This window comes from Lynx rufus, unplaced genomic scaffold (assembly GCF_022079265.1).
Source record: "Lynx rufus isolate CCGP_SWC_20201006 ecotype Redwood Valley unplaced genomic scaffold, mLynRuf1.p SCAF_8, whole genome shotgun sequence".
In the NCBI taxonomy this organism is placed as follows: Eukaryota; Metazoa; Chordata; class Mammalia; order Carnivora; family Felidae; genus Lynx; species Lynx rufus.
In genome coordinates, this window is record NW_025814896.1 from 26,194,969 (window position 1) to 26,219,768 (window position 24,800).

The following is a 24,800-nucleotide window of genomic DNA, read 5'->3' on the forward strand; positions in this document are numbered from 1 at the left end:
ACTTAAAGATATGAATAAATATCTGGGGCATACGAATAATGCTAGGGCATTATATGTACTCAGGGATATTTCTTAAAAGGTTAAAAATATTTTAATATAAAAATTCCTGGAGGGTGAGTCAGGGGGCTTGAGTTCAGTTCCTATCTGTCCGTAACTTGAAGGTTTACTCTCTTCCAGGTAACTTGGAGTTGGACAAGTAAGTGCTCTGCATATATTTTCAAAGCACTTTGTGCTTCTTGGCATCAGTTAACAATTTCATGCACATGTGAGTTTCCCATGTGTGTGTCTGCTATCCTGAGTAAACTCTGACTTGTTCCAAGTCAGGCACCGCATCTGGTTGCAGTGTGGTATCCCAGCACCTGTCACGGCATCTACTCCACAGTGGACACCGGATATTATCTAATGAATGAGTACATGAGTGAAATAATGACTAAAGGGGAGGTGCTTGGCCTCTAGGTAGAAGGCATTTTGTTCATACCCTTCCAGAGGGTATTTAGTAAAAGGTAGAGAAGAAAGCCTGGTAGGGAAAGCCAGCCAATCCTTTCCACGGTCTCCCATTCCATGTTTCTAGGCACCACCTCCCTACCCTCAAAGTTGAGTGCAGGGGTAGGTGAAGAGGCTCTTGGACTTGGGAGTCCTGTCCTAGGTTCCAGGGAGCATCTCTCAGTTTTCTTCTCTTTCCAATGGAGATCAGGGTAAAAGTTACTTGGGGCTGTGGGAGGTCCTTGGGAAGAGACAGACTGGGGGTTAAAGTGTTTCAGGGGCTGCAGTGATTACCACTGTCGTAATAATCTCACTTCATGGACCTGACCACCACCACCCTTCCTGGTATTATCACAGTATTAGTACTTCTTTGGGGCAGTGTCCTCCACTCCAGAGGTTCTCAAAGCGTGGTCCCTATGTACTTGCTGGAAATCCAAGTTCTCAGGCTCCACACTAGACCCTTCCAGATGAGATGCTTTGGGGGTGGGGCCCAGCAATCTGCTTTACAACAAGACCTCCAGAAGATGCTGATGCAAGCCCAACTTTGAGACCTTACTGCTCTGCTCTGATGTAAGCTCTCCTGGGGACACTGGGCCTGCACTGTTCACTTCTCTATCCGCGGGGCCTGGCATGGTCAGCGTGCAATTAATATCTGCTGAATGCATAATAACTATCATAATGATAGCCACTAACCATTGATTGAGGGCCTCCTTTGTGCCAGGCTATGTTCTGAACGTTTTAGGAGGATTAGCTCAGTTAAGCAGCCGTCGCTGGGATCACGTTACAGATAGGGAAACTGAGGCTCAGGGAGGCCAAGGGTATTGAGGTGTTCTGGGGTCACCTAGCGGGAGATCCGGCATGGAATCCCGCGTTTCGCGGCTGGGCTCCTCAGGCCTCTCCAAGGGTCGCAGCGGCCGCACGCCCCTGCTGCTCAGCCAGGGCGCCCTGCCCCGCCCCGGGGCCCGCGCGTGTCCGCGGCTCCGCGAGTGCCCCGCCCCGAGGCCGGCCGGGGGAGGAGCGCGGCGGCGGCCGGAGGGCCCGTGGCGAAAGTGCGGCTGCGGAAGCTCGGCGAGGCGGACGGCTGCGAGGGAGGAAGCCGGGAGGCGGCGGGCGCTGCGAGGCCGGGCCGACGCCATGGGCCGCCTGCACTGCACGCAGGACCCGGTGCCCGAGGCCGTGGGCGGCGACATGCAGCAGCTGAACCAGCTGGGCGCGCAGGTGGGCCGGGCGGCCGGGGCGCGGGCCCGCGACGGTCCCGAGGGCCGAGGGAGGGGAGGGGTGTGGGCCGAGGGCCGCCTGGGGGCGGGGAGAGTCCGGGGCGCGGTGTGGCCTTAGGGACATTCAGGGGCGGGCTGAGAGGGAAATTGGGGTCTGAGGACAGTTCGGGGGGCCGAGGGCTCTAAGGAGGCCTCAGGGCCAGCTGAGGGGTCCCGGGGGCGTGGGGACTCAGACGTGGGACTTCCGGGAGGCGTGAGAACGGGGAGGGATCTCGGAAGAGGAATTGAGGGGAGCCTCGATGAGGCTGAAAGCATTGTGGGGAACCGAGGGAACAGACTGGGGTGTCGGGAGGCCTAGGGAGTTTGGGGAGTTGTGGAATTTGAGACGTTCAGTAGGGAGGCCAACTGGGGAGACTGAGGGTCTTTGCATCCCCTGGGAGCCCGGGGGTGGGGGTGGGGGAGCCTGGCGTAGGGGCAGGTAATCCGGGGTCGCATGTGGGTTTGGGTAATGGCCAGGCCAGGGTGGGACTGTCCTACCTCCCAATTAAGAGGAATACCTGGCAGTCCTCAAAGAAAGAAGCCATATAATCTACACAGTGGAGGACCCCTCCCCGCCCCCCACCTTGATAGTGGAAGTGGGGAGGCTGATTTTTGCTTGTTTGGGCAGCAAATGCCAGCCAGCCGACTTCCTGTCCTTTTGCTGGCCTGGATGCCCTTTTCAAAGCACCAAGGCAGCGAAAATAAATAGGTTAAAATGACACTTCTCACCACCATTGTAAAGGTACATCTGTTTCCCCCCACCAAGTCTTAACTTCCCAGGAGATGGGGTTCCCTGTCCTTCATCTCAGCATCCCCTACAACCTACTGTTTTCTCCTAAAGTAATTACAATGCCAGACATATTCTGAAGCCCCTTTGTCCAACAGAAATAAATTGCGAGCCACATGTCTAATTTTACATTTTCTAGCAGTCACATGTAAAAATTAAAAAGAAGGTGCCTGGCTGTGACTCTTGATCTCAGGATTGTGTGTTCAAGTCCCACATTGGGAGTAGAGATTACTTGACAATAAAATCTTTAATAAATAAGTAAAGAAATAAATAAACAAAGCTAATTTAGTGTTTTCTTTAATCCAGTATATTAAAATACTATCATTTCAACATCTAATCCACATAAAAAATATAAGGGGCGCCTGGGTGGCGCAGTCGGTTAAGGGTCCGACTTCAGCCAGCTCACGATCTCGCGGTCCGGGAGTTCGAGCCCCGCGTCGGGCTCTGGGCTGATGGCTCAGAGCCTGGAGCCTGTTTCCGATTCTGTGTCTCCCTCTCTCTCTCTGCCCCTCCCCCGTTCATGCTCTATCTCTCTCTGTCCCAAAAATAAATAAACGTTGAAAAAAAAAATTAAAAAAAAATCAATGGGGGATATTTTACTTTTTAGTACTAATTTTTCTGATTCTGGTATGCATTTCACATTTACAGCATATCTCAAATTAGACTAGCCTTTTTCTTTTTAATAGGGTTTTGAGTTTTTTTTTCTTTATTTTAGAGAGAGAGCCCAAGCTGGGGAGAGGGGGAGAGAGAGAAAGAATGAATCTCAAGCAGGCTCCATGCTCAGCGTGAGCCCAACAAAAGACTGAATCCTGCCACCCTGGGATCATGACCTGAGCTGAAATCAAGATGCTCAACCAACTGAGCCACCCAGATGTCCCTAGACTAGCCTTTTTCAAGTGTTTAATAGCTACATGTGGCTAGTGGCCACTGTTTATCATACAGCACTTCTAAGTGCTTTTATGTATATTATGTCATTGAGTCTTTCTAGGCAGTAGGTTTTATTATCATCCCCATTTTACAGATTAAGGAAACTAGATCACAGAGTGGTTGAACAAAAATAGCTGTCATTTATGGAGCACGTACCATGTGGCAGGCACTGTTTTCAGTGCTTTATGTGTAGCAACTCTAAAAGGTAGGTGCTGGAGCGCCTGGGTGGCTTGGTCAGTTGGGTGTCCGACTTCGGCTCAGGTCATGATCTCACGGTCCGTGAGTTCGAGCCCCGCGTCGGGCTCTGTGCTGACAGCTCAGAGCCTGGAGCCTGTTTCAGATTCTGTGTCTCCCTCTCTCTCTGCTCCTCCCCTGTTCATGCTCTGTCTCTCTCTGTCTCAAAAATAAATAAATGTTAAAAAAAGTTTTTAAAAAAATAAAAGGTAGGTGCTGTTATAATTCCCATTTTACAGATAAGAAAAATGGTTCAGGGAAAGAAATTGACCTGTTTGTTTGTTTTTTTTATGTTTATTTATTTACTTTTGAGAGAGAAGCAGGGGAGGGATAGAGAAAGGGAGACACAGAATCTGAAGCAGGCTCCAGGCTCCAAGCTGTCAGCACAGAACCCAACACAGGGCTTGAACGCCTGAAACGTGAGATCATGACCCGAGCTGGAGTCTGACACTTAACCGACTGAGCCGCCCAGACACCCCAGAAATTGACCTGTTTAAGGTCAGGCACTGGGGGTGGTAGAACCCGGAATTCAGGACCTGATGCTTGATTTTAGATTCCGGGGGATTAAATATACAGAACAGAGCTTTCCAGATGACCTCCCTACCCAGGTTGCTTAGCTTTTACTTGTATGTGTGGCAGGATTTTCTGGAAGACTTCCATGTGGAGAATAAAAAAGATTCTGCTGCTAAAAAACTTTTTTGAAGCGACAGGATGCTATGACGCCTAAGGTTACCTCCTCCAATTTGGTATTCATGGAAAAATATAAACCACGTCCTTTAAAATCAGAGCTTGCTTTTTACTCATTCTAACCTTAAACTACACTCTGGACCTTTAACCCTTTTCTCTTAAGTTTATTTATTAATTTTAGTAATATCTACACCCAGTGTGGGGCTCAGACTCACAACCCCGAGAGATCAAGAAGTGCGTGCTCTTCTGGCTGAGCCAGCCAGGTGCCCCTTTACCTTGGCTTTTAACACAGAAAGCTTCTTCCTGATGAGCAACTTAGCAGAGTCCTTTCCCTGCCTTTTGTTGGGTGATCAGATTTCCCCGAGTACCCACTCTATTAGCCGAATTTATTTTGAAGTCTGAGGCCTGGATATCAAGGAGAAAAAGAATCATTGTATTAATGTGGGCATCACCATTTGTTGCTCACTCTGTGGGTATTTATCTGAATGCCCTACTGTGCCCAAATAGCCACAAAACACAGTGAGGTGTGCAAAGGGTTAATGGACACAGCCTCTTATGCTGGGGAAATTTTGATCTGCTAGGGCAGGTCAGAAAATGGAGACAAAGTACAGTGCTGAGTTCACCTAGATACATCCTGTAATGGCTTGGACCAGTCCTAGGTAATGTGGAGCCTTGAGAATATGATTTTAAAAATCATAATTTGGGGGGCACCTGGGTGGCTCCGTCGGTGAAGCGTCCAACTTTTCACTCAGGTCGTGATCTCACGGTCTTTGAGTTCGAGCTCCTCAAGCTGTGCTGACAGCTCAGAGCCTGGAACCTGCTTGGGATTCTGTGTCTCCCTCTCTCTCTGTCCCTCTGCTGCTCGCTCGCGCTCTCTCTCTCTCTCTCTCTCTCTCAAAAATAAATAAACATTAAAAAATATTTTAAAAATAAAATAAAAATAATTTTTAAAATGGTTATTTGAGAGGAAAATCAGAAAAATATAAAGAAGAATGAGGCGCCTAGGTGGCTCAGTTGGTTGAGTGTCCGACTCTTGATATCAGCTCAGGTCGTAATCTTGCAGTCTTGGGATCGAGTGGAATGTCAAATGGACTCTTGCGTGGGGAGCCTGCTTGGGATTCTCTCTCTCCCTCCCTTCCCCCATCCCCCCTACTCCCACCTCCCCGCTGTCCCCCTCACGTGGGCATGTGTGCACTCTCTCAAATTAAATAAATGAACATTAGGAAAAAAAGAAACGGTCTGTAATCCTCTCATCTAGCTATAAATGAAAGCAACACATGCAGTTAGAAAATTTAAGCAGTATTCAGGGTATAAAGTTAAAATACCTGTTTCTCTTCTCTGCAGAAATTGACATTTTAATAGTTTCTTGTGTATCTTTGGAGAAAAAAAAAAGTCTGCCTCTGCCTGTATATATATGGGTAGCCTTTAAAACATTTTCTTTTTTACACAAGAGATTAGACTAGCCTTTCTCTTTTGCATGATATTCTTTGAAATGCATCTACCATAATTTGTTTAACTAGCCCTCTGTTAATAGACACTTCAGTTGCTTTCAGTCTTTTGTTTTTCTGAACAGTGCTGCCGAGGAACTGCTTTGTGTAAATGTGGCTGGGTTTACCTTTGGGAACATGTCTGAAGGGTGTTCTTCCTGCAATCAATTACTAGGTCAAGAGATATGAGCATTTAAACATTAGATATGACTATCAGGGCGCCCAGGTGGCTCAGTTGGTTAAGCGTCCCACTTCAGCTCAGGTAATGATCTCATGGTTCGAGCCCCACATGGGGCTCACTGCCATCAGTGTGGAGCCCACTTCAGATCCTCTGTCTCCCTCTCTCTCTGCCTTTCTCCCCACTCGCACTGTCTCTCAAAAATAAACGTTTTTAAAAAATAAATTAAAAAATAAAAATTAGATATGACTATCAAATTGCTGTCTGGAAAGTTTGCCCCAGTTTGTCCTCCCATCAGCAGTGGGAGCACATCTGTTTCCTGGCACTTACTTGCATCAGCACTGGTGTCATCAGACCTTTATTTTTGAAGATTTGATAAGTAAAGCAGTGGCATTTCCTTATTTTGCTTATTTGCAATTCTCATCTGGAATGATCTGGAGCATCTTTCCATGTATTCGCTAGTGAGAACAGTTAAGATTTTGATTTCTCGATGGTGATGGGCAGGTGAGCATTCCAGAGGGAGACAGCTATGCAGATACAAAAAGGCAAAGAATGAGGAAAGTATTTAGGGAGATTTATTCAACAAATACTTAACTATGCACTTTCATTAACTAAGGCTCTGTGACCATACAAACGTATACAAGGAACCTTCTCTGCTAAGACAAGTCTTTTCTTATCAAGATTTAAAATCGTAAGTGCCCTCAGGCAAGGTTCCAAGGGGAGCCTTAGAAGTTAAGAATCTGGGTAGGTCACTTTCTTGTTGGGAGGGTCATTGTGTCTTGGCAGAGCATTGAAGGATAAAGGAGGGTTTGGAAAAGTGGAGATAGGGATGGGGGACAGCATGTCCTGCAGACCAGATTAAGTTGAGGCTCCCCTTGAGAGGAGACATGGGGGAATGAGGCCTCACAGGGAGTTGAGCCTGAATGCTAGGCTGAGGCCTGGAAATAGAAAAGCTGCTGGAGGGCTTCACAGCTGCTCTCTTTCTTAAAAGGCTCAGGGTGGCAAAGGGTCAGCCAAAGATCTGATGGTCCACAGATTCACAGCTGAAAAAAAAAAAATTAAATAAAGGAAAACTCACAGTTTGAGGACACTGTCTGAAGCTTGTCCCTGACTTTTCTTGTTTTTACTATATAGAATCAGCAGTTAGGCAAAGCTATTATCATAAATACCACAGAAAGACAACCCCTGGGTCAGCATTGGTTAAAATGTTTCCAGGGAATATCTATGAAGTTTTGAGAAGGTAGATACTTATGTGCCATTGGCTGGTGGAAATGTAAATCCATGCAACTTCTTTGCAAGGCAACTTGGCACCATTTTACACAGAATTTAAAATGCACATATTATTTGACCTAAGAAATTTTTAAAAAGTATTTTGTAGACATGTATGTCAAAAAAATATGTGGGAGGATATTCATTGCAGCATTGCAGTAACATCAACAAAGCACATGTGCACACACACGGATACACACACACACACACACACACACTAATGTTCATCCCTAGGGAGCTAAATTATACTGTCTATGCAGTTGAATACCATGTACTTGTTAAAAGAACTGGGTAGAGGGGCACCTGACTGGCTCAGTCGGTGGAGCGTGTGTCTCTTGATCTCTGGGTTGTGAGTTCAAGCCCCCTGTTGGGTGTAGAGATTACTTAAAAATAAACTCTTGGGGGGAAAAACTGGGTAGAATTATATCTACTGACAAGATCAATCTCTAAGATATAATTGAATGTAAAAAGGCAAGATGCAGTGTGTGGGTTCACTTACATCCCATTTGTATTTATTTAATTTTTTTTTAAGTTTACTTATTTCGAGAGACAGAGAGGGAGTGCAAGTGGGAGAGGGGCAGAGAGAGAGGAGAGAGAGAATCCCAAGCAGGGTCCACACTCAGCACAGAGCTCAATGCAGGGCTTGAACTCATGAACAGTGACATCATGACCTGAGACAAAGTCGAGAGTCAGACACTTAACTGAGCCATCCAGGCTCCCCTAAAATAAAATCTTTAAAAAAAAAAAAAAAAAGAAGAAGAAGAAGAAGAGTCTGTAAGGAAGTGTAAATTTTACTGTTTTGTTATATACATAATAATGTTTATTGTGGGGGAAGAAATCCAGAAAATATGGATAGAGAAAACAGAAGAAAATAAAAATCACCCAAAATCTCACTCCACAGAAATAACTGCTTTAAAAAACAAGGTAGAGGGACACTTGGGTGGCTCAGTCAGTTGAGCACCCGACTTCGACTCAGGTCATGATCTCATGGTTTGTGAGTTCAAGCCCCACGTAAGGTTCACTGTTGTCTGTGAAGAGCCCGCTTCAGATCTGTCCCCCTCTCTCTGCCCCTCCCCCACTTGTGTTCTCTCAAAAAAAAAAAAAAACAGAGAAAAAGTTTATGAAGTATGTTAACATTTGTGTGGGGCAGAATAAGAGATTATATATTTGGATTGGCTTATGTTTGAATAATAAGTATGTGGAAATATAAACAAAACAACTGCTATTAATCTTCCAATGATTTTCCTTTCAGGCTGTGTGTGTGTGTGTGTGTGTGTGTGTGTATTTGGACCCTTGAGATGTGCATGTGCATGTGTGTGCATACACTCACAGTCTCTCAATACGTATCTCCCAGGTGTTCCACTAAGATATACAAGTTTTTCAGACAATATGGTGATACTGATATGTTGACACTGGGTAGTGGGTATTGTGAATATTTGAACTATAAGATGATCAGACAGGTGTCAGCACCTGTGTGTTCTCTCCAAAGGGTCTATATGTGGATGAGATGTGGGAACACTGACCCAGGAGTAGAATTTTGCTGATGTTCTGTGTTATTCTCTTCACAGCAGTTCTCAGCCTTGACAGAAGTGCTTTTCCACTTCCTAACTGAGCCAAAAGAGGTAAAGTACCTTGTGATAAGGAGAGTGCTGAGTGTGGGTCTACAGCCCTGAGGTGCTTAGAAAGTGAAGGCCTGGCTTGTTCCTCTCTGCAGGTGGAAAGGTTTCTGGCTCAGCTCTCTGAGTTTGCCACCACCAATCAGATCAGCCTTGGCCCTCTCAGAAGCATTGTGAAAAGCCTCCTTCTGGTTCCAAATGGTGAGTAGCCTCTCTTAGCAGCTGAGGCCAGAGACGTTCTTTGAACAGTGTTTCAGACCACGGAGTTGGCAAGCGTGCTTTGGGCGCTGAGCCAGTGCATTCAATGGAGAACCAGACGTGGGCGGGACTCAGTCTAGGAGGGAAGCCAGGTACACAGATCACCGCAGTAGAGTGAACTAGAGGTACAGCTAAAAGTGCAGTCTGTATCCCAGCTTCCATCCCCAAACTGCTGTCTGGTCCCCTGCACAGTGTATAGAAATCGAGAGTAGGCAGTTAGCTTCCTTTTGTGAAATTAGAGCAATCTGGCAAAATATTTTGAATTTACTGATTTTTAAAATGGGGCTTATCTATATATATTTTTAAAGATTTTATTTTTGGGGGGGCGCCTGGGTGGCTCAGTTGGTTAAGTGTCCAACTTAAGCTCAGGTCATGATCTCAGGGTTTGTGAGTTCAAGTCCCACGTCGGGCTCTGTGCTGACAGCTAGAGCCTGGAGCCTGCTTCCGATTCTGTGTCTTCCTCACTCTCTCCCTTCCCCGCTCATGCTCTGTCTCTTTCTCTCTCTCTCTCTCTCTCTCTCTCAAAAACAAATAAACATTAAACATCCAATGTGGGACTTGAACTCACAACCCGGAGATCAAAAGTCACATGTTCTACTGATTGAGCCAGTCAGGCAGACACCCCACGGGCTTGTATTTTTTTTTTTTTTAATGTGGTAAAATATGCATAACGTAAAATTTACCATTTTAACCATTTGGGGCTTATATTTTGTTTTTAATTTTTTTTTAACGTTTATTTATTTTTGAGACAGAGAGAGACACAGCATGAACGGGGGAGGGGCAGGGAGAGAGGGAGACACAGAATCGGAAATAGGCTCCAGGCTCCGAGCCATCAACCCAGAGCCCGACGCGGGGCTCGAACCCATGGACCGCGAGATCGTGACCTGAGCTGAAGTCGGACGCTTAACCGACTGAGCCACCCAGGCGCCCCGGGGCTTATATTTTGTATGTGGTTTTTCATTTCAGATTTCTGGAAATTAATTTCCGTTTTTTTTTGTTTTTTTTTCCAAAAATATCAGGCCACAATGGATTCAAAATAGAAAAGGTCTTCCATGACAGATGGTTTCAGAGGTAGAGTTTGCCTAGAGCAATCAGGAAAAGTTTCTAGCCAGGAGGGAGGCAATCACAAAGGTTTAGCTGTAGAGATATCCATTACAGCACTGTTTTAATGGTCTAGAACAATTAGAAACCAATAGCCCAATAGTTGGAGATTAGTATAACGTGCTGTTTCTACAGGGGAACATCATGGGGGTCAAAAATTCATGTTCTGAGTTAGGTAGACGTGAGTCTGTCACTCGATGAGTAGTGTGACTTTGTCCAAGTACCCTGTCTCCCAACCCCAAGCAGCAGCCCCTCTCTCACGTTTTCCCCCCAGTCTGAGCTTTTTCTTGGTGTGTGGAGGGGGCTTGTTTTGAAGACTGAGATAATATAAAACATATGCTTAACATAGTACCTCAGTAAAAGGTTGCTCTAATTTTTGAAATTCTGTAATTATTTAAAAAGACGCTATCAAGGAAATGTAATGATATGGAAAATCTTTCGCAGTATAATAGTTTAATAAAAATAACAGTTTATAAAACTGTTTAATAAAAATAATAGCTTATAAAACTACCACAGTCCTACTTTTGTAACAAAAACAAAAAAGAATATTAACTGTGACTATATTATCTGGGTGGAGGGTCAACAGGTTGTCTTGTTTATTGTTGGCTATGTTTTGCCTAAAAAGTTGCTAGAATTTGGCAACTTAATTAAAAGTTAATTTTATGTAAAGAGAGGGGCGACATTTGAGCCCAGTCTCCACGAATGAGTTGATGCTGACCCAGCTGAAAGTGGGTGAAACAGCATCCCCGGTTTGCACGTTTTACAAATTGGTAACGGGCTGATGTTCCCCAGGCTCTCAGCCCGGTGCTGTGCTGAAAGTTGGGCGCCCTCCCATGTCACTGTACAGGTCCTTTCCTTTGCCTGTCATAGGTTCCTGATGTTCTGGGGGCTCGAATCAGAACCTCCCAATGTTTCCAACTGTGACATTTTCCCATCCTCTGTGTGTGTGATTCTCGCATTTTTTGCTCTCGTGGCGGGTTAAAGGCACGTGAACCAAAGGCTGTAGGAGAATGTGCGGTCTTTTGTAACGCGGGCATACATTTTTCATTGCACACCTACAACAGTGCAGAGCTGTTGGAGAGTCAGAAGGGAAAGATCCCCTTTGACTCTCATGCTGCTCTTGTCTGCAGACACCATCGCAATTTAATTTTGCTGTGTATCCTTTTATATTTTCACACGCGTGTGCATTCATGTTCTGTTTGCCGTAAATGGTGGTAAACCATAAAAGTGCTCGTGCAGCTTGTATTTTGTCATACCTGTTACGTCATGGGGACCTGTCCATGTGAACCTCATTCTTCTCAGGGCTGTATGTGCTGTGGACTGGATGTATCTTTTAACCATCTGTCTCCTGTGGCCGGACATTTTAGTTCTAGCCCTTCACTCTTAGAAACAGTGCCGTGGTGAACATCCTTAGGACATTGTGCCCTCCGAGTGTGAGCGTTAGGATAGCTGCCCGGCATGCAGATCTTCTTTCTCATTCTCTAGCCTACATCTGTGGGAGTGGGTTTGTCTGCAGGTGAGGACCTGTCCACCCAACAGCTGTTGTGGACACTGATTTTTCAGGAGACCTCTGTCTTCTGGCGTCCCTGCCTCCCTCCTTTGCTGTCTTCCTTAGCTCTGCTCCCCATGCCCCTCAGCCCTGTCAGACTGCCTTCCCCCTCCCCAGCCCGGGAACTCCCATCAGAAAGCCTTCCTAAACCACTTCAGTCTGCAGTGACCTCCCTTCCTCTCAGCTCCCGAGAGATGGTATTTATCTACAGTGACCATTTTGGGCCACAATCACTTACAGTTTTCTATTGTTCATGCTGTTTTACATGTGTCTGTTTTGTGGCTTCGACAGAGAGCTTGTTCTTTGAAGTCAGAGGAAGATCTCGTACTTCTTTCCTGAGCCAAGGTTACAAGTAAAGTGATGACACGAAGTGATGCTCAGTATATGCTGCGTGAGTTGAACTGAACTTGGGGGATCCTGTCGCCTCCCAGGGGATGTCGGGCGTACGTTTTTCAGGCAAGATTGGTTGTCATTGTTTACAGCAGATCATTTTATATAGGTGCAGAGAACCCCAAGGAACTCAGCATACCAATCAAGAGATGGGCTTTGCAGTCTCACGTGGATTTGAGGGTTGATCACATCACCTATGTAGCTATTCAGCCTTGGGCAAATCAACCTCAGTTTCACATCTGAAAAATGGAGCAATAAGAGCAGTTTATGGTGGTGGCATTAGGAACGAATGAGTTAATATATGCAAAGCACTTAATTCGGTGCTTGCTAAGCTTCGCTTTATGTATTGTAGTTGATTTCAGTCCTATGACTCCTCAGACTACGAGGACTGAGCAGCTGAGAGTGTAACTTGTAAGTCACTTGTCCTTTTCCTCAGCCCGGAATAAGTTCTTAGTCCTTCGTGCCTTCTTGTGGCAGTGGCGTCTCCAACAGGGCTCTTCCATCCCAGGTTCCAGCCTGGCCTGGAGTACGGGCTGCAGCACAGCGGGGGGTCACGCTGCACCTCACAACTGTTTGCTTCACATGATGGCATCTGTAGCCCTCAGAGTGGCGTTCAAGGCCTTTCCCAATCTCATCTGAAATACAAGGGCCTCGAGGTCCTCACCTCCTTCCTCATCCCGGGCCTGCCTTGCAGTAAGACCTCCTTGTTAGAGCTGGAGGAGCCTCAACCCTCCAGATCAGTTGTCCCCAACTTGGTGTTTTCATCCAGAAAAGGCTTATGTGGTCAGCTAGAAGCAGGAAATACGGTCCCCTCCCACTCCCCCAGCCTTGGAACCTTGAAGAGACACACACATTAACATATCTTGGGCTCTGAAAAGTTCTGCAATAAAGAAACCTGCTTATCCGGTATCTGAGAAACAGTTAACCATGAAACCCTCCTCCTCCTCCTCCTCCTCCTCCTCCTCCTCCTCCTCCTCCTCCTTGTAGGGGGAGGGTCAAGTAAAACCTTTTTGTAAAGGCTGATCTGGTCTAATCTTTGTCTTGTAGATAGAGACAGAGCCCTAGAGAGAAGAAGTGACTTGCTTAGGATCTTACAGTAGAAAAGCTGGGGCTACTACCTCCCTTGGTTGGTGTAAAGCCCAGTGGTTTGTGTGTGTGTGTGTTTTAATGTTTTTCTTTTACTAACTAGTGTGTAATTCTTAAAAAAACACCTGACTTCAGGGACACCTGGGTGGCTCAGTCGGTTAGGTGTCTGACTTCAGCTCAGGTCATGACTTTGCAGTTTGTGAGTTGGAGCCCATGGAGCGTCGGGCTCCGTGCTGACAGCTCAGAGCCTGGAGCCTGCTTTGGATTCTGTGTCTTCCTCTCTCTGCCCCTTGCCCGCTCACACTCTGTCTGTCTCTCTCTCTCTCAAAAATAAATGAACATTTATGGGGCGCCTGGGTGGTGCAGTCGGTTAAGCGTCCGACTTCAGCCAGGTCACGATCTCGCGGTCCGTGGGTTCGAGCCCCGCGTCGGGCTCTGGGCTGATGGCTCAGAGCCTGGAGCCTGTTTCCGATTCTGTGTCTCCCTCTCTCTCTGCCCCTCCCCCGTTCATGCTCTGTCTCTCTCTGTCCCAAAAATAAATAAAATTTGAAAAAAAAAATTAAAAATAAATGAACATTTAAAAAATTTTTTAAGAAACACCTGACTTCAATAGTTATCAGCCCATAGCCAGACTGTTTCATGTACAACCCATCCACTTCCCACTGCTCTCCAAACTGGATTATTTTAAAGCAAGTCTCAGGTCATATCATTTCATTTCTGAATACCTGATTACCATCTCTAAAAAATAAATTTTTTCCCCCTTATCAAACCACAGTGCCATTATCTAAAATTAAAATATGCAGTCAGTGTTCTAGTGTCCCCATTGTCTCACACATTTTATTTGTCTATAGTTGGCTGCTTTCATCAGGATCCAGGGAAGGCCCCGCATTGCATTTGGTTGCTGGATGTCCCCTCGTATGCTTACTTGTCACCACGGCTACTTAACAGCTTTGAGATCTTGAGCCGAGTTACTGAACCTCTCTGAAAATCTGTTTTCTTCAGAAAACAGAGCTCCTAATAGTAGCTCATATATCATTATATGAATAAAGATAATAACTGTAAAATCCTTCAGTAAGCGGTGGCCGCACTGTTGCTAATATTATGATTGTTGTTATCATTATGAGTTGTCTCCCAGACACAGGGAGCTCCCAGATTACAGATTATTTGGCTGTAGGGCTACTACTGAAGTCTGGTTTTATTTTTTTATTTTTTAAAAAAAAATTTTTTTTTTCAACGTTTATTTATTTTTGGGACAGAGAGAGACAGAGCATGAACGGGCGAGGGGCAGAGAGAGAGGGGGACACAGAATCGGAAACAGGCTCCAGGCTCTGAGCCATCAGCCCAGAGCCCGACGCGGGGCTCGAACTCACGGACCGCGAGATCGTGACCTGGCTGAAGTCGGACGCTTAACCGACTGCGCCACCCAGGCGCCCCTGGTTTTATTTTTTTATTAAAAAAAATTTTTTTTTACTTTTTTTGTTTTTTACTTTTATTTTAAAATTTTTGAGAGACAGAGAGAGACAGAGCATGAATGGGGAAGGAGCAGAGAGAGAGGGAGACACAGAACTTGAAGCAGGCTCCAGGCTATGAGCTGTCGACACAGAGCCTGATGCGGGGCTCGAACTCATAGACCACGAGATCATGACCTGGGCTGAAGTCAGACATTTAACCGACTGAGCCACCCAGGTGCCCCTATTAAGAAAAAATTTTTTAATGTTTACTTATTTTTGAGAGAGACACACAGTGTGAATGGGGGAGGGACAGAGAGAGGGAGATACAGAATCTGAAGCAGCCTCTAGGCTCTGAGCTGTCAGCACAGAGCCCAGTGCAGGGCTCGAACCCACGAACTGTGAGATGGTGACCTGAGCCAAAGTCAGATGCGCAACTGACTGGGCCACCCAGGCACCCCAAAGCCTGGTTTTATTTTAATACGTAGCAAGATATGTGGCCCTTGTGGACACTCAGTAACTGGTTTTTTTACGAAAAGCTGATAACTCCCCTTCATTTCTCCCAAAGGAGTTCTTTCTGGCTGGGCAAAAATAGAGTAATCAACAATGAACAATAGTCACAAATGGTATTAAACAGCTGTAGAACTAAGTTCCCCAGGACTCCCAACCTCACTTCCCTCTATTACTTCTTTCTATGGCACTTTTTAGTCATATTCTATATGGCTTTCTTACTTGTGACATTATTGTGGTCTTTCTCTTCCTGATAGACTGTAAGCCTCACGACCGCAGACATTGATGTTTGCCAGCATCTAGCATCGTGCTGGCACTAGTAGGTGCTCAGTAAATGCATGCACAGTGACTATGACTTCTGTCCTTCCGTGAACTTCAGGGAAGTGGATTCAGCTGGTCAGCCTTCAGGGTCAGTGATGGCTCACTAAATGTGGCTAACCCTCATTTCCCATCTGCTTCCTTCTCCTGGAGTTTTAACCAAGGCTTAGTTCTTTTCCTTGAGTTTCCTTTATTACACAGAATAAGCCTATGTAGATTTTTGGGCTAGTAGAACAATTCGCTAATTTCCCAACTGTTTCCTGGTAAAACTGAAACTGTCCCCCTGGACACACTGTGTTGTCCCCCATACTGTTTGATGGCAATAAGGGTTTACCAAGGCAACTGTTCCAGTGACAATTGGTGCTCAAGGATTTTATAAACCATCTCTGATGGTTATATGTGTGGTTTTTTAATGTTTATTTTTGAAAGCGAGAAAGAGTGTGAATGGGGGAAGGGAAGAGAGAGAGGGAGACACAGAATCCGAAGCAGCCTCCAAGCTCTGGACACAGAGCCCAACATGGGGCTTAAACTCATGAACTGTGAGATCATGACCTTGAGGCGAAGTCGGACACTTAACCGACTGAGCCACCCAGGCACCCCTGGTTAGATGTGTTTAAAGATGGACATTCTCAGATTTCCCCAAGTGGCATGTCCTGGGGACTCCAGCTCTGGATTTACAGTTTCTTTCTGTCTGACATAGAGTCAAGGCTTCAGGCCTGTCTTGTGCTTAGGGCAAAGGTATCACCAAAGGAGAAAGCTGAAAAAGAAGTTAAGAGCTATAGTCAACAATTCTGTATTATAAACTTCAAAATTGCTCAGAGGCTAGATCTTAGAGTTTCTAACCACAGAAGGGAAATGATAATTATGTGATGTGATAGAGGTATTAGCTAATGCTACAGTGGCAGTCATATTGCCATATATGAATGTATCAAATCAACAGATTGTACACCTTTAACTTACACAACGTTATAGGTCAATTATATCTTAATAAAAAGAAAGGAGGATTGATTAAGGGCTTGAGGCCTAGCATGATGCAAATATATATAGGTGTGTGTGTGTGTATATATATATACGCACACATGTATATATTTTTTAAGATTTCTCTTTTTTATTTAAAATTTTTTGAATGTTTGTTTATTTTGAGAGAGAGAGAGAGAGAGAGAGAGAGAGAGTACATGCAGGGAAGGAGCAGAGAGAGAGGGAGAGAATCCCAAGCAGGCTCTGAGCTGTCAGCACAGAGCCCGATGCGGGGCCCCATGTCATGAACTGGAAAATCATGACCCGAGCGGAAACCATGAGTCAGATGCTTAACCCACTGAGCAGCCACCCAGGCGCCCTGCAAATATATTTTTAAAGTACGACGTGGGACACAACAGTGGGCACAACGGACCAAATCTTTAGTCTCATCAAACAGACATTCTAGTGGAAAAATTGACAATAAATATGTAACATGAAACTGGGTAGTTTATAAATGCAATGCAGAAAAGCGTAGCAGTAGGAGGGTGCCAGTGAAGAGCGGCTCCGCCTGAAATGGAGGGGGGATGTTCAGGGAGAAGCTGGAATGACTGTGTGCAGATTTGAGGAGGAGTGTCCCCAGCAGAGGGAACTCCAAAGGCAAATGCCAGGAGGTAGGAACCTGCCTGGCATGTTGTAGAAAAAGCTGAGTGAGCAAGGGAGAGAAGAGCTTAGGGGTTCTAGAGGTGGCCAGCCGCTGCCACGCGTGTATTTCAGTGTACTTTCGGGAGTGTATCTGTTGGGTGACTTCTTGGCAGTGCAGTTGTTGACTATGTGCCTTTGCCAGATTTTCTCCCCCAAAGCTTAATCTTTCTGATCTTTAGTTTTCCTGGTAAATTAAAGGCTTCGATAGCAATCCCTCACTTAAGAGTACTTTGGGATCATCAAGCAAAATATTGGATTTGAGCTAGGTATACACTAAGGGGCTGTACATGTGGTAGTTATGAATTAATTGAATTGGCTAGGAAGTGGCCTTTTTCTAGGGCCTTTATGGCCAGGGTTTCCTGGTGTCTTGCCTTTTTTATTTCCCTATGGCTTCCTTGCTCAGTCTGATTTTGACGATAAAAGATTTCCTCCCTTTGTTTACATGGTTTATTTTGCAGCGGACAGGCTTTAGGATTGTTTTTCTGGAGTGAGATGGGGGTGGGGAGTTGGGTTTAGGGTATTACTTCAGGGCCTTCCCTGGATGGTGGTGGATATCTTCTTATTCTTTAATTAGTCATCTTCTGGAAGACTAAGAAGTGGAAAATTTTAAAGTGGTTTCCAAATTGTGACTCTAGCCTGTAGTCTGAGGTTAAACACTGAGAAGCCCAGGTTGCTGGCGACACTTTGTTTTCAGGAATTGGAGCTCGCAAGCAGAACAAAGCAGCCCCCACAGGGGAGTGATCGCAGGGCTTGTGAGGAGCTTTGCCCGGCCCCTCTGGAAGTAACTTGTGAATCATAGAGGCCAACTGTTTAGTCCGTCTTGGTTTACGTCCTGAAAGCAGGTTCTCTATGGCAGCGCTGGCCAGCGCAACTATCTAGGTAGATGGAGATGGTCTCTGATCTGTGCTGTCCAGTACCGTGGCCACTGGACCCATGTGGCTGTCGAGGACTCAGAACAGCTAGTGCAACTGAGGAACAGAATTTTAAATTTTGTTTAGTTTTAATTAATTAAAACCTAAGAGGGTGCTGGGAGAAAGAAAGAAAGGAACTTTAAATAGCACACATCTTTATGGTTACGTATTGCCCAGCGCAGTTCTAGGCTGTTGCCCTTACGCCCAGCCTGACGTCGAGCTCCCCGATGTTGCTCCAGGAATCTGAGGCCTTATTCTTGCCGCTGATCAGGGACCCCCCAGCCCCAAGTCCATAAAGTCCTTTCTGTTGTCTCTAGCTTCCTTCGTACTTTCTGGAGGGGTGAACACCCGTGTTGTACAATAAATAGAACCTGCTGTCACATTCTCCAGTCGTTTCCTTTCTGCATCTTCTCCGCAGCTGGGTTGAGATCTTCCTGGAACCGGTCACGTCTTTGTGTATCCCTTTTGCCCGTTGATGCCTACTGCCAATTGATTACTGATTTGTCCTTTTTAACTGCTTTCTCCCCTGTTTCCCAGGTGCCTTGAAGAAGAGTCTCACAGCTGATCAGGTCCGGGCTGATTTCATAACTCTGGGTAGGTCATCACCGAGGGAGGTTGCTCAGGGTGACAGGCCCAGTGGCTCTTTACGATGTTAAAATCTCCTTCTCTTCTCTTATAGGTCTTAGTGAGGAGAAAGCCACTTACTTTTCTGAAAAGGTATCATAATTCCTCTTAATCAAGGTTAATTAAGATTGTTTGCTTTTATTTCATGAATAGAAACAAATGAGAAATGCCGACTAAGGAGAAACCACTCATCATTATGTGTCATTTCCCCAGCTTACTGGTTTTCATTTGATTTCATGCAAATAACATACATACAGCATTTAAACAGCACTATTTGGTGCATCTCTAATTTTTTGCCTCTGATTTGTCTGACTTTAATTATCATACAGTTTTTGTTCCAATTTGGAACAAATCTTGGAATGAAAGAAAACATTTAGGGGCACCTGGGTGGCTCAGTTGGTTGAGTTTCTGACTTCAGCTCAGGTCATGATCTCGTGGTTCGTGAGTTCGAGCCCTGTGTCGGCTCTCTCCTGTCAGCATGGAGCCTGCTTTGGATCCTCTGTCCCCCTCTGCCTCTCAAAAGTAAATAAAACATTAAAAGAAGAAAAACATTTATATCGTCTTCTGCCCCTCTTTGCTTCCCACATCCCCCAGATCTGTGCCTATAGGCCAGGCCCTTAGTTCTGCATTCTTCGCCTTGTCTGTGTAAATAAATACATTGCCATGTTGGGGGCAGAATGAAGAAGGGGGATTTTCCCCATTGTTATGACTTTGGCTTTTTGCTTTTGTTTCAGTGGAAGCAGAATGCCCCCACCCTTGCTCGATGGGCCATAGGACAGACTCTGATGATTAACCAGCTTATAGATATGGAGTGGAAATTTGGAGGTAACTAGTTAGAGCCAGTCCTGGGTCATTTGGGGGATGTAGGGCGGGGGTGCAGAGGCTTTCAGATAGCTTCCAGGGGGAGGACAGGTCCTCAGTCCTCAAAGACGATTGGGGCCAGCAGCGGCTGCTCTGTATTGCCATTGGGCAGCTGTTTCTATCCATGGCTCTCAGTAAGTTGACTTCCTGAAGAGCACATTTTGCTGTCCTCATACTCGTCCCCACACGGCTTCTGCTGGACAGCCTGCAAGATTGGGGTGTTCAGAGTCCGTTGTCAACCCATCACTTATTACTTTTCTCTTTTGTGTCACAGTGACATCCGGGAGCAGTGAACTGGAAAAAGTGGGAAGTATTTTTTTACAAGTAAGTTTCCTGATCTGTGAAAATGGGTAGATTTTTGACTTGGTTAATAATTATAAAATCGACATTGGATTTTTTTTTAATACCCAGTTTGGATGTGGAGGTCCTGTGTATCTCTGAGCAGTATTGTCAGCCAAAAATGTGGCCACTGACACGCCTACTCTCGGATTAATAGGATCCTGACATTGTTCTTAAAAGCTCGATTGTTCTGTAATCATGCAAATTGTTAGAAGTTTCAGTGATAGACGCCCAGACCGCTCCCGTCCTACTCTCAAGTCCGAAGCTGGATGCTTTGATATTTAAGTGGAAGGATTTCAAGAATTTCTTTGCCCAGTTGTCATCATTTTAATTTCAGCTTTTTATTTCTTCTTTTTTTAATCAGTTAAAGTTGGTGGTTAAGAAAGGAAATCAAACTGAAAACTTGTACATAGGTGAGTCTGAATTCCCATTTGAGCCTTTTCACTCTTCCCGCGTTCTCCTCAGTCTGTGGGCTCGTGAAGCACCACAAATCATTTCTTCTAGCACAAAGTCATAACCGAGCTGTGGAGGAGCCATTCCGCTGCCTCTCCTCTCATAAATAATAAGCCGTCGGCAGGTTGGAGACCCCACAGTTGAAGGGCCTCTTTGAAAAAGGGAAAGCGCAGGGAGAAGGGACGGCAAGACTGAAGAGCAAGCAGCCCTTGCTGCAGAAGTCGCGTTGAGCGTCCTGACTAATGTCCTTTCATCTCTTTGTGCTGTGGAGTTAGGCCGCTTTTAAATTCTGTATGGAGCCGAGAGAACCCTTCTCTGCTCAAGGCTCTCAGTTCTTTATTATGGTCAATTACCCATCAAGAGCTGCTTAGATGTACTAAGTCAAAAAAGAAACAGAAAAAACTCTTTGGGTGGAAATTCGTTTTCTCGGATGATTCTGTGGAGTTGGAAACATGTACCTGAAGCTGAATTTTCTCTCCCCAGAATTAACCTTGCCCCAGTTCTACAGCTTCCTGCACGAGATGGAGCGGGTCAGAGCCAGCATGGAGTGTTTCAGCTGATGTCTGGCCCCTTTCCCTGCCCCCTCCCCTTCCATGGGTGGCTGCTCTGAGAGGCGCCTCACCCACAGGCCTGTGGGGTGCTGATAACAGCCCTGCTTGCTTCTCCTTCTCGGGAGCCCAGGTGCAAAGGTTTCTGGAAAACAACAGGATTAAGTACTTAAAGAGCCCTACACGAATACTCTGTGAATCCTTTGTGAAGGGAACCTCCAGCACCTATATCTCCCAGGACACTTTTTAGGTATTCAGACAGGCTATTGCTTCTCAGATTCAGGGGAGGAAATAAGTTGTCACTTCCCCATCAAAGTTTCAGAGTAAACAGATGGTGCCATCACTCAAGATGCCCGCTGATCACCCTCCCCTCCAAAAAGCAAGGGCTTATTTATGGCTGAGGAAGAGGCGGACTCGATGGCTGACACACGTGGGGAGCCCCAGCAATCTGTGCGCGCCCTGCCTCGGTGGTGGTGGCGGTGGTGGTGGTGCATGGCTAATCAGTTTTGAACGGGGCACCTGTGTATAAATACTTGCTTCGTCTGCTCAGAAAAGAACCGAGGCCAACCTCTGTCCTCGTTTCGGGTTGTGCCCTGTTGTGTTGTAATGAGGCTATTTTAGCTTGTTTTGGTTCAGGCTGACCTTCTCTGTTGGTTAGATGTTGAATAAAAAAGGTTCTGAAGAAAAGGTGTGAATCCAGTTGTCTCTGTGCATGGATGAAAGAGTCATCTGCCTCGCAGAACACTGTTGCTCTAATCTGCAACGCTTATTTTCCCGGTTTTGGGGAAGGCCCTGCATCTTCTGTGAAACTGTCGTCCAAAGTTGGAATCTGTAAGAGCAGTTCAGGGGAGATTCAGGTTAAAAACATTACAAAGATCGTAGCGTATGAATGCCTTGTGTTCCCCTGACTCTGGGCCCCCACCTCGTATGTGATTTCTCCCCTCCTGCCTCATTCCTTCTCGGGAATTTTTTTTAATTGAGCATAGATGATACATGGCCGTGATCGTGTAGTGGTTAGTACTCTGCATCGTGAGTAGATAATACGTGCCCGTGGTTCAGAAGGTACATTGTGAAGTAATTTGTGCGTCACGCCCATTCCCTAGTTCCCTGGTGCCTTTCCCCAGAGGTAACCACTGTTACAGTTTATTCTGTGCCCTTCTGGACTCTTTTCTTGCGTTTGCAAATACACAGGCATAGGGTCTGATTTTCTTCCCACACAAGTGGGAAGTACACACGGCATCCTGCGTCTTGCTTTGTTTTCTACTTACCCTGGAAATCGTTCCACATCAGAACAGAGAGAGCAGCTCTCTGTAACAAATGTACCATGTTTCTTCACATGGATGATTTATTTAACCGGTTTCCTGCTGGTAGGTGTTTAGGTTGGTTCCATTCTTTTTCTCTTATTAATGATGCTGCATCTGAATATTTTTGTAGGTATGTCATTTTGCATGTGTGGAAGTGTATTTATAAGGTAAACAAATGGGTGTGGAATTGCTGGGTCAAAGAATATGTGCATTTATCAAAGAGTATGAAAAGGAATAAAACAAAAAGTTCTTCTGCCTTATCCCATTTACTCAGTTTCCCTACTACTCTCCTCCAACAGATAATCCCTGCTGTTTCTTTTTTGTTTTTAATTTTTTTAATGTTTTATTTTATTTTTGAGAGAGAAAGACAGAACACGAATGAGTTGGGGAGGGGCAGAGAGAGAGGGAGACACAGAATCTGAAGCAGGCTCTGAGCTGTCAGCGCAGAGCCGTGAGATCGTGACCTAAGCCGATGTCGGACATCAACTTAACCAGCTGAGCCACCCAGGCACCCCATGCTGTTAGTTTCTTAAGTATCCTTCCAGAGGGTTTTTCCCCAACATATAACCAATGAGAATTTAAATGTTTACTCTTTTTGTTTTATATACAGATGATTATACACTATATGTACTATCCTTAATATATCTTGGAGAACTTTCCATGTCAGTATATAAAGTGCATTCTTTCCTGTGGCTGTAGCATATTCACAGAACCGTAGACAGACAGATTGATTGACTTTCAAGGATTGGCTCACATGATTGTGGAGATTTGGTAAAGTCTGCAGGATAGGGGTATCTGGGTGGCTCAGTTGGAAGAGCATGAGGCCCTTGACCTTGGGGTCGTGAGTTCGAGCCCCACATTAGGTGTAGAGATTACTAGAAAAATAAATAAACTTTAAAAATATATAAAGTAAAAAATAATGGGGCGCCTGGATGGCACAGTCGGTTAAGCGTCCGACTTCAGCCAGGTCACGATCTCGCGGTCCGTGAGTTCGAGCCCCGCGTCGGGCTCTGGGCTGATGGCTCAGAGCCTGGAGCCTGTTTCCGATTCTGTGTCTCCCTCTCTCTCTGCCCCTCCCCCGTTCATGCTCTCTCTCTGTCCCAAAAATAAATAAATAAAAATAAATAAATAAATAAATAAAATCTGCGGGATAGGCTGGAAGAATTTCTTCTTGCTGGGGGAGGTAGGGATAGCCGTCTTTTTTTTTTTTTTTTCCTTTTTTAATGTTTATTTATTTTTGAGAGAGAGCATGAGCAGAGGAGGGGCAGAGAGAGAGGGAGACAGAATTTGAAGCAGGGTCCAGGCTCTGAGCTGTAAGCACAGAGCCCGATGCAGGGCTCAAACCCACAAACCACAAGATCATGACCTGAGCCAAAGTCACGCTGTACCTACTGAGCAACCCAGGCACCCCTTGGGAATCAGTCTTTGTTCTATTAAGGCCTTCAACTGATTGGATGAGGCCCACCCACACTATGAAGGAGAATCTGCTTTACTCTCATATAAAAGTCCACCAATTTAAATGTTAATCTCATAAAAAAAAAAAAAACAGTTTCACAGAAACATTCAGAATAATATTTGGCCAAATATTTGGCCCTAGCAGGCCGGCCAAGTTAATACATAAAATTAACCATTACGGTGCCAAACTGACATATAGAGATTGTTCCAATGTATGCACGATTACCAAATTAATCTTACAAATACCAAAGAAGGGCAAATTGGTGCCTTTGGACAATGTCCAAATGTGTCTGTGAGATTTCTGGGGGCCTCATATGCCTGAAACCATGAAAATCTAACGTAAAAAGAATTCACAGAATGTCAGAACAGGAAGACACCCTAAATATACATACAATCTAGTTAAATCCACTCATATTTACAAATGGGGAAGTAGAGTCCTAGAGACTGAAACTGGTCACTGGCTAAAGGTGAGCCCTGTGAGCCATGGGTGTCCTGCTTGGTTCAGAAATGCAATCCTGAGAGACGTGAAGGGGATTCAGCCTGGCAAGTGCTGGTCTCAGTCAGGATACTCCATAACGGTTGCACCCAGCTGGCCACTGGACAGATTCTGACCAAGGAGCTCCTTGGCCCTGCCCAATTCAAGCCTTCCGGCCCCACCTGGATCGCAACAGTGGCTTCCTGATGGCCCCACCCCAGGCTTCAACCTCACAGCTTCTGCTATCTGGCCTGTTTCCTGTGTGAGCATTCTTGTGGGCAAGTCTCATGTCAGTAGACAGATCCAAATGCTCGTGACTCTGCATGGTATCCAGGGGAAAGTCCAAACTCCTTAGCACACCAACCCCCCACAGTCTGGTCCTGCCTATATCTTCCACCCCTCCATCCCCCTTGCCTCCTGGCACGTGTCCTGTAGAGGAGTGTCTGGTCTACCAGCCTACTGACAGCTGACAAGCCATGAAGCCATCTGCCTCTTTTCCCCTTGGGCCCACAGTGCTTGCCAATGCTTCGAGATGTAGCATCCAGGGCACTTCAGAGGACCTCCTCTGACGTCTCCGGGCCATAATA

General features: G+C 45.6%; 1 protein-coding gene across 1 annotated transcript; it reads left to right on the forward strand.

Moving 5' to 3' along the window:
* The first annotated feature begins 1,539 nt into the window (after positions 1-1,539).
* On the forward strand, positions 1,540-21,666 carry COMMD7 (COMM domain containing 7). The gene is made up of 9 exons (XM_047067619.1): positions 1,540-1,701; positions 8,877-8,930; positions 9,023-9,125; positions 18,692-18,748; positions 18,834-18,871; positions 19,513-19,603; positions 19,914-19,963; positions 20,343-20,391; positions 20,915-21,666. Exons 1-9 carry the CDS (start codon positions 1,618-1,620, stop codon positions 20,989-20,991), a joined length of 603 nt encoding a protein of 200 aa, XP_046923575.1. The 5' UTR covers positions 1,540-1,617; the 3' UTR covers positions 20,992-21,666.
* Positions 21,667-24,800: the final 3,134 nt, after the last annotated feature.

Coding starts and splice junctions, on each gene's coding strand:
- COMMD7 (XM_047067619.1), top strand. CDS start 1,618: ATGGGCCGCCTGCACTGCACGCAGGACCCGGTGCCCGAGGCCGTGGGC. Junction 18,749..18,833: donor GGCTGATTTCATAACTCTGG/GTAGGTCATCAC, acceptor CTTCTCTTATAG/GTCTTAGTGAGGAGAAAGCC. Junction 20,392..20,914: donor AACTGAAAACTTGTACATAG/GTGAGTCTGAAT, acceptor TTCTCTCCCCAG/AATTAACCTTGCCCCAGTTC.